Source organism: Euphorbia lathyris, chromosome 6, assembly GCF_963576675.1.
Source record: "Euphorbia lathyris chromosome 6, ddEupLath1.1, whole genome shotgun sequence".
NCBI lineage: Eukaryota > Viridiplantae > Streptophyta > Magnoliopsida > Malpighiales > Euphorbiaceae > Euphorbia > Euphorbia lathyris.
Genome location: NC_088915.1, coordinates 88,432,368 through 88,452,594, shown reverse-complemented (window position 1 = coordinate 88,452,594; position 20,227 = coordinate 88,432,368). Strand labels below are relative to the sequence as shown.

At 32.4% G+C, this 20,227-nt stretch overlaps 1 protein-coding gene across 2 annotated transcripts; it reads right to left on the bottom strand.

Annotated features, from left to right (window-relative positions):
* Positions 1-8,950: 8,950 nt before the first annotated feature.
* On the bottom strand, positions 8,951-17,925 carry LOC136232747 (chromatin remodeling protein EBS). 2 transcript variants are annotated; one of them, XM_066022131.1, is made up of 5 exons: positions 17,608-17,923; positions 17,147-17,489; positions 16,988-17,056; positions 14,258-14,396; positions 8,951-9,363 (listed from the first exon to the last, which is right to left on the bottom strand). In XM_066022131.1, the coding sequence occupies exons 1-5, from the start codon at positions 17,702-17,704 to the stop codon at positions 9,337-9,339; spliced, it is 675 nt and encodes a 224-aa protein (XP_065878203.1). In that variant the 5' UTR covers positions 17,705-17,923; the 3' UTR covers positions 8,951-9,336. The 2 variants fall into 2 exon arrangements, with proteins under 2 accessions (XP_065878203.1, XP_065878204.1); XM_066022132.1 differs by lacking the exon at positions 8,951-9,363 and adding an exon at positions 12,749-12,928 and having other exon boundaries at positions 17,608-17,925.
* Positions 17,926-20,227: the final 2,302 nt, after the last annotated feature.

Sequence of the window (20,227 nt, the reverse complement as noted above, 5' to 3'; positions counted from 1 at the left end):
TTATTCTGCACCAATTGCATATCAGTTTGTTAAAAAAAAATCATATTTTCTGTGATTTAATAATAGAATTTAAGATTAATATTTATAAATTCGGGAAAATATTTTTATTTTTTTTATCCATCTCGTACAATAGACAATATATTTTTAAATTTTTTTTGAAAAAATTCACATCTAATCATATGTTTATAATATGTTACTAATGAGTGATAAAATGACTCACATGTGAAGTGTAGATGACAAGATTTCATGACTGAGAAGACAGTTAGATGAATTATTTCTTAAATTGACCAAACTTGACAACGTTAGGGGTAAAATTGCTCTTGACCGCCAACATTAAGGGTAAAAATACACCATTTTAAATGTTATGGGTAAAATTGCTCCAGACTGTAAAATGTTATGTGTATTTTTGCACCTTATCCCAAATGATTTTAATCTCCATCCTACGATTTTAATAAGTTTAAATCTAACAGTAACTCACTAAATTCATTTGGTCGGTTACTGATCAGGTGAAATAATCATCAAACTGTCTTTTCGGTCATAAATTTTATCATCTACACTTCACATGTGTGTCATTTTATCACTAATTAGTAACAAATTATAAACCTATGATTAAACATAAAAAATATATTGTATTTTGTACGAGTTAGATAAAAAAAAAATCAAATCTTTCATCGGATTAAAAAAATTTAATCTCCAATTCTATTATTAAATCAGAAAACAATATGAAAATTTTCTTTTAAAACAAAAATATAAATTTTTTTTAAAACCAAGTAGCATGGAATTGGTGTAGAATAAGAAATAGAATATCTGTACTTTATAATAATATCTAAAATTGACCAAACTTACTATTAACGGAGTGTTTGTTAGAAGGGATATAGGAGGTGGGATATGGATAAAAAAACACGAGATAAGTTATCCCGTGTTTGTTTGGAAGATAGAGGAGTAAGACTCTGTTCTTTATTGCTGAAAAAAACTGAACTGAACTGAACTGAACTGAATTGAACTGAACTGAATACTGCTGAATACTGAACTGAACTGAACTGAATTTAACTGAATACTACTGAACTTAACTGAATACTACCGAATTGAACCGAACTAAACAATAATGATGATATTAGACTTTAAAATAATTTAATTGATAATATTGGACATTAATAAACTTATAATAATAATAATGATGGTTCTAATAAATTTTAATAATATCAATAATAAATAAATAAATATATTCTTAAAGATAAAACTAAATTGAATATCAAATAAAAGCTCGGCTTGATAAAATTTTGGCTCGATAAAAGCCTATAAAATTAAATAAAAATGAGTCTAATTTAAATTAAAAATACAAATTTACATATAATTTAAAGCCTATGAAATCAAATACAAATTTTTATATGAATAAAAACTCTTAACTTTTTATTCTAATTAAGGGTTAAAGTATAAAAATATCCCTAACGTTTTGGGTCATGGGTAATTTTACCCCTAACATCTAAAATGATGCAATTTTATCCCTAACATTGATAAATTCGATAAATTTGAGTGCAATTCCTAATTTTTAAATATGGAAGCATACTTTAGTTTTAATTTTTTTATTAAACGATATATACTTTAATAAACTATCATTTCTTGACTATCATTTCTTAACTTTTATCTAATTTATAGATAATGATAAACTATAAATAATAATAATAATAAATTAAATAATTATAAATTATATATAAATAATTATAATATAATAAATAAGGATAAATTACTGAATACTGAAACTGAATACTGAAACTGGATGCTGAAACTGAACTGAACTGAACTGAACTGAACTGAACTGAACTGAATTGAACTGAACTGAACTGAACTGAATTGATTGTTACTGAAATTAAGTGATAAAGAACAGGGCCTAAGACGGATGATGAATAAGCTTCTTATCCCTCAAATCCTATACCCAAGATGGGATGGTATAAGAAGGTGGGATAAGCTCATGCGATTTTAATAGGATGGAAAAGTCCATCTTATCCCTCAAATTAATGTTATGTAGTTTAAATAAGGTTAAAATAGTAATATGTATTATTTTATCCCCATCCTTATCCCACGTACCAAACATTGAATAATAATTCTCGAATATCATATTTTTATCCTTATCTGGACCATTTATACTTATCCTTATCCCAACCTTTATCCCTATCCCTATCCCAATAGAATACCAAACGCACCGTAAGGATTTTTTTTTCACTTTATCCTGAAAAAAAAATACAAATTCTTGTGCAAATCACATGTTTTTTCACTTATAACAATAATTTTATATCCGGGTTTTTATAATAAGGGTAAATAATTTATTAGTCCCTTACTTTTTACCTAACACATTGTTTAGTCCCCCTATTTTGAAAAACACATTATAAAGTTCCTAAATTTTGCTAATATTAACCTTTTGGTCCTTTTGTCTAGTTTTTTTAGATTTGTAAGCGTTATATTTTAGCATAAACAGATAGATATAAAATAATAGAGTAACATGATCAACTTGTATTGTACTGTGGTTGTCCTAAAAGCTAAGATATGTTCGGTTAAAAATCTAAAAAAATAGATAAAGGGACCACAAAGTTAATATTGGCAAAAGATATGGACTTTAAAATGTGTTTTTCATAATAGGGGACTAAACAGTGTGTTAGATAAAAACTAGGGGACTAATAAATTATTTACCCTTATAATAACGATCAGAAATCTTGTCAAAGTAACGACCATATAAGATAAAATCTTATCTTATTAGCAAATTTGTAGGATAAATTAAAAATATAACCTTTGTACATATTTTCATCATTGATCCCTGAACTTTGTACTTATTTTTATTGGCTCCTGAATTTTAAAATTCGAATATTATGATTCCTGCACTTTACTTTATTAGCACAATGATTTTTTTAATGTTGACCACGTTGAAAATGATTAATGATGATTTCAACTCAATGGCAAAAATTAAAGAATAAAAATTAGAGGAAAGTACAAAAATAAACCATGTGGTTTGGATCATTTTCAAATACAGTCTCGTGTTTCAAAATTTGAAACACATTAGCATTGAAATTCATTCCGTTAACAAAGACAGTCCAAACTGACTTAACAGTGTTAAAAACAAACTGATGTGCCAGTCAAAGTCAAATGGTCGCGATGTATTTCTGTCTTTTTATTTGTTTCTTTTAGAATTTTTTTTATTATTTTTTCTGTCCAATCACTGTCTTACACTTCACTATTTCTCCATCCACTCTCATTTCTCTTTTCTCAAATTCTCTCGTGCCTCAAACCCTCAGTCTACAACAATGACTATTGATATTAAACAATTGATTTTGAGGATGTTGAAAAAATCGGTCTAAAATTAACAGAAAAAGGGATCGCTGTATATGTTCCAAACTCACTTCTCAAAGTTTGAAACGGTTGTTCTGACAACCTGATTTGAAGAGGAGACTGCTTCTTTTCCCTACCCTCGTTTCAATCAACTATTTATCTAAAATTAATAGAAAAGTGATCATTCTATAGGTTCCAAATTGACTTCTCAAAGTTCGGAACAGTTTGTCTGATTTGAAGAGGAAATTGCTTCTTAACAAGCAGTCCCCTCTTCAAATCAGACAAATCGTTCCGAACTTTGAGAAGTCCATTTTGAACATATAGAATGATCTATTTTCTATTGATTATGAATGGATACAGGGTCGGTCCTGACAATTTAGGGACTCTAGGCAAAACAAGTAGTAAGGACCCTTTAATATATATAAAATTTACTAATTGATTTTGGCTTAAGGTGCAAAAATACGCCTAACGTTTTGGATCAGTAGCAATTTTACTCCTAATGTCTAAAGTGGTGCAATTTTACCCATAACATTGATAAATTGGTTAATTTGATAAATATTTCATCAAACTGTTTCTCGATTATGAATCTTGTCATAAACTATACTGTCTTTTGTATGAATTGGACAAAAAAATTCAAAAAATTATTAATCTCCAGTTCTATTATTAAATTATAAAACACATGAAATCTTTTTTTAGAACGAATTGATATGCAATTGGTGCAAAATGAGAGACAAAAATATCTGTGTTTTATAATTGTGTCTGAAATTGACCTAAATTATCAACGTTAGGGGTAAATTTGCTCTTGGCTACCAACGTTAGGGGTAAATTTGAACCATTTTAAACGTTAGGGGTAAAATTGCTCCTCACCCAAAACGTTATGAGTAATTTTACACCTTAACCCATTGATTTTTATTCATATCATTGTATAAATTAATTTTTAATTTTCAAATTTAATCAAGGTAATAAAATGAAACTTGTCTTCTTACTCTTGACTACCAATAACATTTATATATTAAAAATACATCAAAAAATATTAAAAAAATGACAAAGATGAGAATTGAACCCATGCCCTCTTAAGTGGGAAGTCAATGCATTACCATTATGCTAATTTGAAATTATGTATAATACTTAAAACATATGCAATTTATTTACAAAGATAAATTTTTTTTGGGCCCCCTTCCGGCCTTGGGCCCTAGGCCGGCGCACCCCGGGCCTAGGCCCAGGACCGGCCCTGGATGGATAGTTGATGGAAATGAGAATAGGGAAGCACAAGAAGCAGTCCCTTCTTCGAATCAGACAAATCATTCCGAACTTTGAGAAGTCAGTTTTGGAACATAAATAATGATCCCTTTTCTATTAATTTTGGATAGATTTTTTCAATATCCTCAAAATCATTTTTTTTTTTTTTAATTTCAATAGCCATTGTTACATATTAAGAGCTTGAAGAGAGACCGAGGTTGAGTAGAAAGAAATAAGGATTGACAGTGAAATGATGAGATGTAAGTAAACCTGTTCATGGGCTGGGTCTGGCCGGGGTCGGACCGGGTCTAATCAGGTTTCTCATATATTTGCATTGCCCAAGCCCAGCCCAGCCCAAAGTATATTCACATCGAGCTCAAGCCGGGCTGGGTTGGGTTAAAAATATGAACTCCCAACCCCAGCCCGGCCCGTCCAACTAATATATATTTAAAAAATTAAAAACAAAAATTAATTATAACACATAAAATTACAACTAAAGTGTACTGGTCAAATATTAAATTATATTTGTAAGTGTCAATTTTAACAAAATCAAAGCTTAGTATTATAAATTAAGAAACAGTTACTTTCAATTAAAAAAAGAAATAGATGATAATATGTATTTTTTTAAACGATAATATACCTTCTTCTAAACTATTATACATATATAATGTATGTTAAATTTCAATTGGTTATTAGACAATTGATCAAAAGAAATGAACAATTGTCACCCTAAAATTAAAAAATCATATATATATATATATAGGAGAGAGCTCTTGTGAGAACCCTTTCCTAGGTGAGAACTCACCTTAGGTGAGAACCACCTAAAACTACGTAGTTTTGGGTAGAAAAAATTAAAAAAAATGCTGCTACTTAAGGGGATTGAACCTAAGACCCTTTTGTTTACACTCCACACAACTTACCACTGAGCCAATTAATTTCCTTGTAAAATATACTATTGCCCTTGTAGCTTCTATTGTTTAATTTTGATGCATGCTCTTATTAATATTGATTAAATGTGCATAGTAATAAATTATTAATAGAAAAAAAATAAATTTGCATAATAATGAATTATTAATAGAAAGAAAATGTCCATAATAATGAATTATTAATAGAAAAAAATCCAAAAACATGCTCCAATTTCTTATTTATTTAATTCCTTTATATTTTTATAATTTATGTTATATAAGAAAATATATTTTTTTAAACATACGTTAGAACATATATTTTAACTTTTAAAACACGAACTATGAAGTTTAGAACGTACGACATATTTTTTAGAACATACGTTATGTTTTTTAGAACACGTGTTATGTTTTTTCGAACATGAGTTATAAATTATATTATAGAACAAATGAAAAAACGATCCAGATATCTATTGATTTTTTAGAACATTATACTTAATTTTTAGAACACAAACTATATATTTTTTAAAACATACGTTATAACATATATTTTAACTTTTAAAACACGAACTATGAAGTTAGAACGTACGACATAATTTTGAGAACATACGTTATATTTTTTAGAACACGTGTTATGTTTTTTCGAACATGAGTTATAAATTATATTATAGAACAAGTGAAAAAACGATCCAGATATCTACTGCATTTTTTAGAAAATTATACTTAATTTTTGGAACACAAACTATAAACTTTAGAACATATGTTATGTTTTTTAGAACATACGTTATGTTATTTAGAATGTAAGTTTTTTTTAACAAAAAAATAGCCCATATATTTACTATTTTTTTAAAACATTATCTTAATTTTTAGAACACAATTTATAAAGTTTAGAACATATGTAACAATATTTAGAACATCGTCCTTTAAAATTTAAAACATAAATTACAAAAATATAGAGGAATTAAATAAATAAGAAATTAGAGCATGTTCTTGGTTTTTTTTCTATTAATAATTAATTATTATGCACATTTGTTTTTTTCTATTAATAATTATTATGCGAATTTAATCAATATTAATAAGTGCATGCATCAAATATTAAACAATAGAAGCTACAAAGGCATTGGTATATTAATCAGCGCGCGGCAAAATACACAAGGGAAGCAAATGGCTCAGTGGTAAGCAGTGTGGAGTGTAAGTAAGGAGGCCAGAGTTAGAACCCTAGCAACATCAGAGTTTTTTTTTTATTAAATTTGACACCCAAAACTACGTAGTTTTGGGCTCACCTAGGGGAGGGTTCTCACTTGATCCCTCCCCTATATATATATATGGGTCGGGCCAACTTGGGCTTTCAAAATAAATCTCAAACCCAACCCATTTTATATGCGGGCTTGTGCGGGTTCGAGCTGGGCCGGGTCAAATGGTGAATATACATGTCCAAGCCCAACCCATGATGGACGGGCTTGGACGGATTGGGCGGACCAACGGGTTTTTGAACATGTCTAGATGTAAGATAGTAATTGGATAGAAAAAAATTAAATTCTAAAAGAAATAAATAGATAGACATAATAACCCAATGACCATTTGATTTGAACTGCCAAGTGAATTTTTTTAACATCGTTATTCAGTTTCGTTAGTTAGTTTGGACTGTCTTTACTAACAGAATAAACCTCAGTACTCCTATTTATCAAGTTTTGAAAAACGGAATCCAAACCATGTGATTTATTTCTATAATTTTCTCTTGAATTTTTTTTATTAAGAACCATATTTCTATTTCCCATAGAACCAATGTTTTTAATTTTCCAAATCGCATTTTTTAAAATAACCACTTTCTCTCTTCTGACCAAACAACGTCCCAAATAATTTTAAAACTATAAAATTCAAGAATTAAAGTTGCACAAAATATCTTTCTACCAATTCTATAATAGAGGATTACCTACTATTGGAATTATTATTAAATATTAGTAAAATGTAAAGTTCAAGATCATAATATTATATGTAAAATTCAAGAGCTATAGATATAATTTATCCTAAATTTCCAATAAAATGGAAGTTATTGGTACAATTGTTGGGTTAAATGCACTATTGGTGACTAAATTTCGATTGTTATCTCAAAATGGTCAATCAACTTCAATTTATCACAATAAAATCATCCGACTTTGAAATTTATCTCAATAAAGTTACTCCGACAAAAAGACACTGAAAATATGATGTGTCTTTTACATTAGCATTAGCCAACTTTCACAATTTCAATAACAAAGAGACACTGAAAATATGATGTGTCTTCTACATCAGCATTGGCCAACTTTCACTGCTGATCAAGATGAAACGTGACTGTCATATAGCTAACCGAAACGACATATGGCTGCTATTTTCAATCAGCTAGGTGACAATCACACGTCATCTAGGTGACAGTCATGTGTCGTTTCGTTTCATTTAGTGATTAAAGTTCATTATTGCTGATGTGACAGCCACATCACATTCGACTTCCAATGTGTTTTGACTCTTGAAGTTGCTGAAGTGAATTAATTGCGATAAAATTCAAAGTTGAATGATTTCATTGAGACAAACTTTAAGTTGAGTGACCATTTTAAGAGGTTAAATTACATCCATGGCCACTAAGCTTTATCCATTTTAATATTATGGCAAATGAACTTTAATTCTTAACAATATACTCACTCAACTTTACACTTTTTAATACTAATAGACACTCAACACCTCAAAATGACCGTTGACGGCTTCAAAATTAGAAATTTCTAAGAGTTAATAATATTGCAAGGAGCTTTAATTCTTGAAAATTTTAGTTTTGAAATTATTTAAGTGTTATTTGGTTAGGAGAGGGAGTGAATTTTTAGAGAGTGAGAGCTCTAAAAATGTGATTTTGGAAAATAAAAAATATAGTTTCATGGTAAATATCATTCTAAATAACTTTAATTCTTGAATATTTTCATTTTGAGATCGTTAACAATCATTTTGATGAGTTAGTTAAAATTGAGTTGCCACCAGTATTAAAAATTGTAAAATTCAGTAGTTATACCGTTAAAAATTGAAATGCATTGACCACAATGTTAAAATAGATAAAATTCACTGGCCATTGGTGTAATTTACCCCTGTAAAATAGGTAAAATTCGGTGGCCATGATGTAATTTACCCCATTTTCACATCAAAACTGTTGAAGAAAAAGGTGCTTGGAAACAGTTGAGTCAAAGCATCAAATCACCCCCAAAAATTGAAACTTTACATCAAATGGTTAAAAGTACAATCCCATCAAATCACCCCCAAAACAAAGGGTCAAAAATCCCCCAAAACACGTCTCAAAGTTCGAAACTCAAACCGAATCAGTTCAGCTGTTACTGTTTATTGTTACTGGATAGATATTTGCTAATATTACTTCCAAAATAGCTATCAACGCCTGTTTCACAACCCTAATCAAACACTTTATAAAAACGCAAAAAGAAGCTACAAAAAGAGTCAAACGAACAATCAACGCAGACTAACAGCAGAGACGGGGTCAGCAGTAGATTATATAATGTATGATTGTAGGTGCAAAACATTTAAGTTATATGTCCTCTAACCAACCAGATTATGGCTTCCAGAAACTGAACAAAAAGAAAGGGTCTAATACTCCAAAAGATTAGGTTCAATGTGCTGAAATCGAAACCGTTCTTTTCTTTTTTTGGCGGACGGATTTCGGTAACGAATGACGTAGCAAGCCTATCGAGCCTAAATATATCACAAGTGGAAACACATAAATTACTGATGGCTCAATGTTTGAGCAAAGCACACCTTACATCCCACACAAACAACATTCTCTACTAGCTAAATCTGCAACAGCCCCCCGTCTCCCAATGCACCACCGCGTTAACCCCCCTAATTACACTCATCTCTTCCGTCTCTTGGCATCTACCTGCAAAATTCATCAGTTTTATCAATAACATCCGTCCTGACATTTTGATCTTTCTAAGAATAAAGAAGTTAGCACGGTGTTCATATGCCCACGTGATTTACATTCCACACTGAATGCAATACGGAATCACGAAAAAAGATGATCGCGTAAGACCAAAATGCATCGATAGACCTACTGCTATGTATTTATGGTTAGGCATTAGATGTTAGCTGATTTTTACTTCCAAAATACATTTTGATCTTTCTAAGAAGGCAAAAAGCATAATTAAGTCCCTGAACTTTACCTGTTTTAAGGATCAAGCCCCTGATCAATTATTTTTCGATATTGAACCCTTGATCATTGATTCTATAATGGATTTGACCCTTATTTAACTTTTCCGTTGAGTTTGGGCAGGCACGCATCATTAGGGCGATTCGGCTTATTCACAAATAAAAATAAGAGTTTATTGACTAGGATAGATAGTAAAAAGTAACAAGAATTACGGGAATTAATTTCCAGTAGATTCTTCCAAACTCAATCTTCTCCTCTCTCATTTTGTGATTTTCAGCCTTAAAATCGCCAAATCGATCTTCTGCTCTCCCAAACTCGACAGAAAAGTTAAATAAAGGCCAAATCCATAACAAAATTAATGATCAGGGGCTTAATTATACTTTTTGCCTACTAAGAATAAAGAAGTTAGCACGATGTTCTTACGCCCACGTGATTTACATTCCACACTGAATGCAATAAGGAATTACGCAAATAGATTATCACGTAAGACTAAAATGCATTGATAGACCTACTGCTATTTATTTACAGTTTGGCAGTAGACGTTAGCTGATTTTTACTTCCAAAATACATTTTGATCTTTCTAAGAATAAAGAAGTTAGCACGGTGTTCGTATGCCCACGTGATTTACATTCCACACTGAATGCAATAAGGTTTTTCATGAAAATAGATGATTATGTAAGACCAAAATGCATCGATAGACCTACTGCTATTTATTTACGGTTTGGCAGATAGATGTTAGCTGATTTTACTTCCAAAAAATCGGCTCAAAAATCGGCTATGATTATATCATGTACAACAGCCACAACATCCATCCTGTATGCGAAAACGTGCAATGGAACGAAAGACGAATATTTACTTGTCTGACATTTTGATCTTTCTAAAGAAGTTTGTGCGGTGTTCTTATGCCCGTATGATTTATATTCCACACTGAATGCAATACCGTTGATGAAAATAGATGATCATGTAAGACAAGAATGCATTGATAGACCTACTGCGAAAACGTGCAACGGAACGAAAGACGTATGTTTGTATCTTTCCTTGTCTGACATTTTGATCTTTCCAAGTATAAAGAAGTTTGCACGGTGTTCGTATGCCCGTACGATTTATATATATTCCACACTGAATGCAATAATATTTGATGAAAATAGATGATCATGTAAGACTACAATGCATTGATAGACCTACTGTTATTTATTTACGGTTTAGCAGTAGATATTAGCTATATTTACTTCGAAAAACGAGGTTCAAAACTCTCCCGAACACGTCAAATAAAACTCAGAACCTCTTCGATTCATTCTTGACAAAAAAAACCCGTAAAATAAAATAATGAAATGATTACCTAGACAAGTTTGGCAACATCATTAACACTTTTATCCACGTCACCAAAAATAAGGTTCAAATACCTATTTTACCCTCATCATTTCGTTAATATTTAACGGTTTTTTGTTGATTTAGACTTTAAGGTTACACAATGTAAGGCTCGAAGATTTTTATGCCAAAAATGAAGATTAAGGAGCCAATAATGTTAGTCGCGTTATAATTTAGGGGCCATGAATGTAATTTACCTATCTTTTTGTTGATTTAGACTTTAATGTTACATAATGTAAAGTTCAAGGATTTTTATGCCAAAAATGGATAGGGGGCTAATAATGTTAGTAGCATTATAATTTAGGGGCCATGAATGTAATTTACCTATCATTTCATTAATATTTAAGGGATTTTTGGTGATTTAGACTTTAATGTTACATAATGTAAGGTTCAAGGGTTTTTATGCCAAAAAAGAAGTTTAGGGGGAGAATAATGTTAGTAGCGTTATAATTTAGGGGCCATGAATGTAATTTACCTATCATTTAGCAGAAAAACTCTGAAATTTCGGGTTAAAGGTCAATTATACACAATATCGAGTATAGCTCTCTGTTAAATTTGACTAATGAGATTGTAAACACCACATAGGACTTGAAAGAGACGTAAATAATCATTTAAATCCTGGTCTATGTTGCACGGAAACTCTGTCACTAGCGTTTCCACGTTGCGTGTCCATTTCCGTTTCTTTTCCGTTTCCATTACCGTTTCCTAGCTATATTTTTATAGAAACAACTTTTCCCGGTGTCCATTTCTGTTTCAGTTTCCGTGCAACATAGATCCCGGTACCTCCCACACTTCCTTTGATGTTTTCAATCAAAAGAAAACATTTTTTCAAAGCAGTACAAAACTATAACTGAACTTTGAAATTCGAAAGACCGCATATGCGATGAATTACGTAACAGCTAATGTGAAGACTTTACAAATACGATACATTCTTTCATGAAGACCGCATATGCATTATAAAATTGCATATACGATCCGTTCTTTCGTGCAAATTCATTACACACACATCTACCTACTCTTACGGGTTAAAACGCTTACGATGACAAATGCTTAAAAGAGTAATCTGAGTAACAGAGGAGTGTGGAAAAGGTGGAACATGCAGAATGAAGATGGTAATACACCTATGAAGCACCGATACATGTACGCGTATCGGATACTCTGGGGATACAGGTTTGCGGGGATACATACGGGATACAGCAAAACAAGTATCCTTCTTTTTCTTTTAAATATGGGGATACGCAGAATACTTCGGGGATGCGTTTCAGAGTTAATTAGGTAGAAATTTAGGGTTTTTTTTAAATAACTTTACAAAAATAGGGGTTAATATATAAAAAAAATTAAATATAAAAAATTAACTAAACCAGGCCGCACCCGCCCTTTTATTTGCAAATAAATAAAAGCTAATCAGTATTAAATGTTTGTAGATGAAGATCATGAAAATGTCTTAAAATAGCCTTTAGACTTGGTAGTTTAAATAGTTTGAAGTATTAAACGTTTCTTTTTGATGAATTAATGACTTATTAGTTATTCAGAATGTGATTCGTGGTTTACAATGACTTATGAATGTGATTTATGGTTTTATATATATAATTTGGCATATCCCCGCCGTATCCATATCTTGTACTTTTTCAAAATGCGTGTGTCGTACCCGTATGCATACCCGTATCGGTGCTTCATAGTAATACACATTGGAGGGTAAAACAGTACTATTAATCGTTTCGTGCCTCATCTTGTAGCATGCTTAAGATGTACTGGCACGTGAATAATGAAAAAAGCACGTTAAAAGATACCTTAGATGCAACAGCCTATACGAAATAAATCCGATTTCATAGAAACTCTCCTCATATTTCAAAGAGTTTAGCACTCCCTCATTCTAGAAACATTTGAGCACAACCAAGTAGCAGCGGAATCAATTCCGGAATAGACACTGTGAATTCAGATACGAAGATGACGGTACCAATAAGCACCCTTCTAGATATATGGCCGAAATAAATCATCGAAAAGTACGGAAAAAAATGGAAAGTTAAGAGCTCAATATCAGAGAAAAAGGAAAAAACATGACATAACCACAGCCACTGTTATTAGAATCTTACGATTCAGATCTATTTCGAGCCGAATTTATAGGGCGAATATAAATTATAACATAATCTTATGATTCGATTCAGCTCTATTTCGAACCGGATCTTCATCACCGTTCATCAAAAACTTCAACATCGCTAACTACTAAACTCACTCACCTCTAGTTCGATTGTTATTTATCAAGTTATCAACTCAAACTAGTTCGAGTTGAATCTCAATTTGACAACTATGGGCACAGCCTCAGCTTAATCATTATATCGGATTGGATTAAGAAGTAGTACTAGTAGTCAACAATTTAAAATTAAACATGCCGGCTTTTAACTTTAATTAATTAAACCATTCAAATGCTCGAAAATTCTATAACAATATGGGTAAAAATTACACTCACGGCCACTGAACTTTACCCATTTTAACATTGTGGCCACTGAACCTCAATTCTTAACGTAAGGCCACTGAACTTTACACTTTTTAACATCCGTGGCCACTCAACGTCTCAAAACGACCGTTGACGGCCTCAAAATAAAAAATTCTAAGAGTTAATGATATTCTAAGGAACTTTAATTCTTGAAAATTTTCATTTTGAGATCATTTAGGTGTTGTTTGGTTAGGAGAGAGAGTGAATTTTTAGAGGGAGAAAAGCTCAAAAAAAATGTGATTTTGGAAAATAAAAAATGTGGTTTTATGGTAAATGTCGTTCCGAACAACTTTAATTCTTGAATATTTTCATTTTGAGATCGTTAACGGTCATTTTGAGGAGTTAGTTAAAGTTGAGTGGCCACCGGTGTTAAAAAGTGTAAAGTTCAATGGTCATACCGTTAAGAATTGAAGTTCAGTGGCCACAATGTTAAAATGGATAAAATTCAGTAGCCATGGGTGTAATTTACCCATAATAATATGTGCCCTAGTGCCTCATCCCGAACAATACATTCAGCCTACTTGCCATATTCGACAAGAGCTACATGATGATCGGGTGAACAATACAGAATTCTGATTCTGTGGAGCTTATAATTTTCGCAAAATTCGAACTTTCGTGTTCTTCTATCGTATTAAAATCCAATGACACCTAAGGATAAGCTCGAAGAACATGCGAATTTAATCACACAAAGTGCATGAGAAAAGGAAAGAGCAAAAGCATTAACCTCATATGATGCGGAAACTTAAAATCAAGAAGTCTGACCTTATCGTCGGCTCCTGGTGATGAAGGAAATCCGTTATGTGATCTTTTGACATCATCTTCTGATGCGCATTCAGAACACACAAAATGATCTAACTTTTTTGCTTCTTCAATGGTCATACCGACACAAGCAGGATGATACCTATATCGAAGAAACAAAGAAACCATTGAGACATTAGCTATACGAGCCATTTCGTAGAATTTTATGACTATGTACCGAAATCTTTGCATACAGTGTTAGACCGAAATAAGCAATGGCACGTCAAAACAACCAAATTTAAATTATTTTGGTAATTTGTTCGTTCATCCTAAATGCTCGCTATAATTTATGAAATTACATAAAAAGGAATGAACTTTACCAATCTTTGCACCCTTCACATTAGCTAAACGAGCCATTTCATAGAACTTTATGACTATCTACAGAAAATACTTGCATACAGTGTTAGACCGAAATAAGCAATGACGCCTCAAAAAAACCAAATTCTAATTATTTTGGTAATATGTTCCTCCTAAAACTTATGAACCAACAACTGTATTTAATACGAACTTCAATTTCGAAATCCCTCTTTTCACTTTTTTGGAACCGCATCTTAAATGCTCGCGATAATTTATGAAATTGCATAAAAAGGAATGAACTTTACCAATCTTTGCACCCTATGCATTAGCTATACGAGCCATTTCATAGAATTTTAACACTATGTACCGAAATCCTTACATACAGTGTTAGACCGAAATAAGCAATGACGCCTCAAAAAAACCAAATTTAAATGATTTTGGTAATATGTTCCTCCTAAAACCGATGAACCAACAACTGTATTTAATACGAACTTCAATTTCGAAATCCCTCTTTTCACTTTTTTGGAAGCCCATCTTAAATGCTCGCCATAATTTACGAAATTGCATAAAAAGGAATGAACTTTACCAATCTTTGCACCCTATGCATTAGCTATACGAGCCATTTCATAGAATTTTAACTCTATGTACCAAAATCCTTACATACCGAAATAAGCAACGACGCCTCAAAACAACCAAATTTAAACTATTTTCCTATCTCTCTCTAAAACTGAAGAACCAACAACTGTATTCAACACGAACTTCAGTTTCGAAATGGGCATAAGATTACATAACACAAAAATGGCACCCCTCTTTTCACTTTTTCGGAAGTTCATCCTAAATGCTCGCTATAATTTATGAAATTACATAAAAAGGAATGAACTTTACAAATCTTTGCACCAAAAGATCATCCGGGTTATATGGCAGCTCAAATTGAGGCATTAGCTATACGAGCCATTTCATAGAATTTTATGACCATGTACCCGAAATCCTTGCATTCTAGCAATTAGACCTCAAAACAACCAAATTTAAATTACTTTAGTAATCTATTCCTCCTAAAAGTCACTAAAACTAATGAACCAACACTTGTATTTAATACGAATTTCAATTTCGAAATGGGCATAAGCTATACAAGCCGTTATTTTTATAAAATTGCATAAAAAGGAATGAACTTTTCCAAACTTTGCACCCTTCACATTGCACCATAAGATCATCCGGGTTATATCACATGGCATCTCACGTTGAGGCATTAGCTATACGAGCCATTTCATAGAATTTTATAACTATGTACCAAAATCTTTGCATTCAAGCTATGTTGCACGGGAACTCTTTGTCACTAGCGTTTCCGCATTTCGTGTTCGTTTCCCTTTCTATTACAGTTTACTAGGTATATTTTTTTAAAATAACTTTTCCCGGTGTCCGTTTCCATTTCCCTTTAAGTTGTGCAACATAGCGTTCAAGCAATGAGGCCTCAAAATATCCAAATTTAAATTACTTTAATAATCTATTCCTCCTAAAACTAACGAACCAACACTCATATTTAATACGAACTTCAATTTCGAAAAGGGCATAAGCTAATAAAGCCGTTATTCGGACGTGCATTTTAAATGCTCGCTATAATTTACGAAATTACACAAAAAGGAAAGAACTTTACCAATCTTTGCACCCTTCGCATTAGCTATACGAGCCATTAATAGAATTTTTTGACTATGTACCCGAAAATCCTTGCATTCAAGCAATTAGACCTCAAAACAACCAAATTTAAATTACTTTCGTAATCTATTCCTCCTAAAACGAACCAACACTCCTATTTAATACTAACTTCAATTTTGAAATGGCCATAAGCTATACAAGCCATTATCTGGTTTACGAAATTACATAAAAAGGAAAGAACATTACCAATCTTTGAACCCTTCACATTGCACCATAAGATCATTCGGGTTATATGATATGGCATCTCACATTGAGGCATTAGCTATACGAGCCATTTCATAGAATTTTATAACTATGTACCGAAATCCTTGCATTCAAGCTATGTTGCACTGAAACTCTTGGTCACTAGCGTTTCCGCGTTTCGTGTCCGTTTCTATTACCGTTACTAGGTATATTTTTTTTCAAAATAACTTTTCCAGGTGTCCGTTTCCATTTTCGTGTAAAGGTTTCCATTTCCGTTTAAGTTTTGCAACACAGCATTCAAGCAATGAGGCCTCGAAACAACCAAATTTAAATCACGTAGTAATCTATTCCTCCTAAAACTCTCTAAAACTAACGAACCAACACTCGTATTTAATACGAACTTCAATTTCGAAAAGGGCACAAGCTAATAAAGCCGTTATTTGGACGTGCATCTTAAATGCTCGATGTAATTTACGAAATTACCCAAAAAGGAATGAACTTTACCAATCTTTGCACCCTTCACATTGCACCATAAGATCATCCGGGTTATAAGGCATCTCGCATTTACAATACCTTCAATAAAACAAGAGTCAAAAACCAATTAAAACATACAAACAAACAAACAAAACAAGCACATTTGAAGCAACAATTGAAAAAACTCACACAGCAACACGGTCCGGCGTAAAACCTCCTGTCGCCGCCTTATACTCAAACCTACAATAATAATCCTCTGCCCCAACATTCTCAAGCTTAGTATAGTTCTTAAAAGAGTGAACAATACACTTCCCCTCAATAGTATGAGCACTTTGCACATCATAATGGTCCGATAAAAACAACTCTTTTGCTCCATGAAATTGTCTCCGGCCACCTAAAGCTTCCTCCGGCCGGTAATACCACCTTACCTTAACTTTCACATTGTTTCTCCGGTCAGCTTCGATCCCCTCAATTCTGGCAACATACGGTGGCTTTCCAGTATCAGATGGTCTCATTAAAACGCAATCCCCAGCTAATTAAACACCAGAATCACCATAAAAACCGTTAAAGCCCTAATCATTTAACAAGTAAAATTGAATACTCAATTTAAACACAGAGGTTCATATACATGCACAAATGTATGTATGTACCTTTGACGACTTTGTTGGTGCCGCGAATGGTGTATGAATCGAGGTCTTTTTTGCCGGGTTTTGGCGTGGAAATGACGCCGGGTCTGGTTTTGGCCATTAAAATTGGAATTTTACTTGGGGCTTTTGTAATGCGAGAATTGAAGGGGGTAAAAAATTGGGAAATTGGGGAGGATTTTGAAGTTTGGATGGATGGAGGGAGAGGAACCCTAGGTTGTTCTGATGGAGGGAGGAGATGAGAGAGACGACACAGAAAACTGTGACCCTTGACCTCACTTACTGTGACTTTTTTTCTCTTTTATGTCTCTCTCTGGTCTGGTTAATTAAATGTGTTTAGCTAGGAGCTACTAATTTGAATTTCTATATAGGAAAATATTTAATAATATTTAAATTTAATTTAAATAGAAATTATTTTTCTTTCCTCTTCTTCCTTTTCTTAACATATTGGGTTAAGAGGTAAAAACACCCTAACGTGTTGGATATGGATAGTAACGGTACTGTACTCGCAGATACCCGGCACTATCCGATAGGGATGGGTACGGTTCGGTTAACCGGTCCATTAGGCAAAAAAATTAACCGAACCGTTATCAACGGTTTTTTAACCATCCAAACCGAAACTGGTCCATATCAATCGGTTAACCATCAACCGGTTAACCATTAGTTTCGGTTAGATTTTTCGGTTAATGGTTTTTAACCAATTCTCATTAGTTAATAAAAAATCAACGGTTAAATTTTTACCCAAACCTAAATTTTTAAACAATATTAAAATACACATAATTTCAAAAATTCAAACGAAACGAATTCATATAAAAGTTTAGAATTCAAACATAAGTACCGAATTAAAAAACAATCCATCAAGTTTACATTTAAAACATAAAGAAATGTAAATAATATTTTGTTAAAGTACTTATTACAACATAAAGCAGTATAATCTATGTTATATATTTATATTAATCTATGTTATAATCTATGTATTTATATTAAGCAGTATAATCTATGTATTTATATTTATATTTGTCTTGCCTTTATCGTCAAATGACCTATATATTTTTTTTTAAATTTATATTTATTAAACGGTTCGGTTAACCGTTAACCGCGGTTTTTGAACACTCTAACCCGAAACCGAAACCGATACCTATCTATTTTTTTAACCATTAAGAAAACCACTAGTTCGGTTAACCGCCTTTTTCGGTTCGAATTGCCGGTTTTCGGTTCGGTTACTGGTTTGACCGGTTTTTGTTTCCCACCCCTACTACCCGACCCTAATGGAACTATTTGTACATTGTATAAAAGGGTATGAGACGGGTATGGGATTCAGATCACTACCTGTTAGGGTAATGGACGGGTATGGGAATACCCCTAGGCACCCGTTACCCGTCATTAGACATATTCATAGATCTATTGGCCCATCTAAGCCCGCCCTCTATGGGTTAGGCTTGGATATGTATATTTATCATTTGGCTCAACCCGATCCGAACTCATACAAGTCCGCACGTAAAATGAGTTGGGCTTGGAATTTACTTTGAAAACCCGAACTAGCCTGACCCGATCCGGCTTTAGTTCATCTATTTAGATCATTCATTTGCGATAAAAATTGGTTTTGTTAACTAAAAGTAAATATCAGTTTATGTTAAAAAAAATATGAATATAAGCTGAGTTCACAAGTAGAATGGAAATAAAGTTTTCTTCCACATTAATTAATTAATTAAATTTTTAATTGTATTTTTGTTTTTTATAATTATAATTTATTTTTATTTTAATTTATTTTTTAATTAATATATATATATATATATATATTTGTTGGGTGGGCTGAGCTGGGCTAGGCTAGGCTAGGCTTGGACGAAGTAAATATATATCAAGCCCGGTTAGATCCGACCCAGCCCATTAACAAGTCTATCCATCATAACTAGGGCTGTAATCGAGCCGAGCCGAGCCGAGCCGAGCTTTGGCCTGTTCAAGCTTTGTTCGCTATAAAATTAACGAGCTCGAGCCCGAGCCGAGCTTGCTATAAAATTAACGAGCCGAGCCCGAGCCAAGCTTTGGCTTGCTCAACGAGCTTGATCCGAGCTTCGAGCTTGTTTCGAGCCCAAAATCCTCTTTTGGACTTGGTTCATTAAGAAAATTATCTAACCATGAATTGTTTGTGAGTAAATTGTTAATTATATTTGTGAAGTTTACGCGCAAATAACTCTTTAATTGTGTACATAAACAAGCTCACAAGCAAAGTTCGTAACAAGATGGTTACAAATAGTTCGTCTATTACTCATTTATTACGTTTGTGGACGAACTCATCTAATAGCAAATGAAATAATATTAAGTTTAGATATTTGTGAACTAACACAAAACTATATAGTTTTCTACAAAACTAAAATTTGTTCATAAATGTTCTAATCGAGCCTGTTCGCGAGCTTTCGAGCCGAGCTTTGGCCTACTCAAGCTTGGCTCGTTTACGAACCGAGCTAGTAAATCGTGTTCACGAGCAGCTCGTTTACGAGTCGAGCCGAGCTTTTATCGAGCCGCTCATGAGCGGCTCTGTTCATTTACAGCCCTAATCATAACTCTTTTATATATTCAAAAAGTATTATTTTTTTTAAATATAAGATATGAGATTTGAATCTAAATC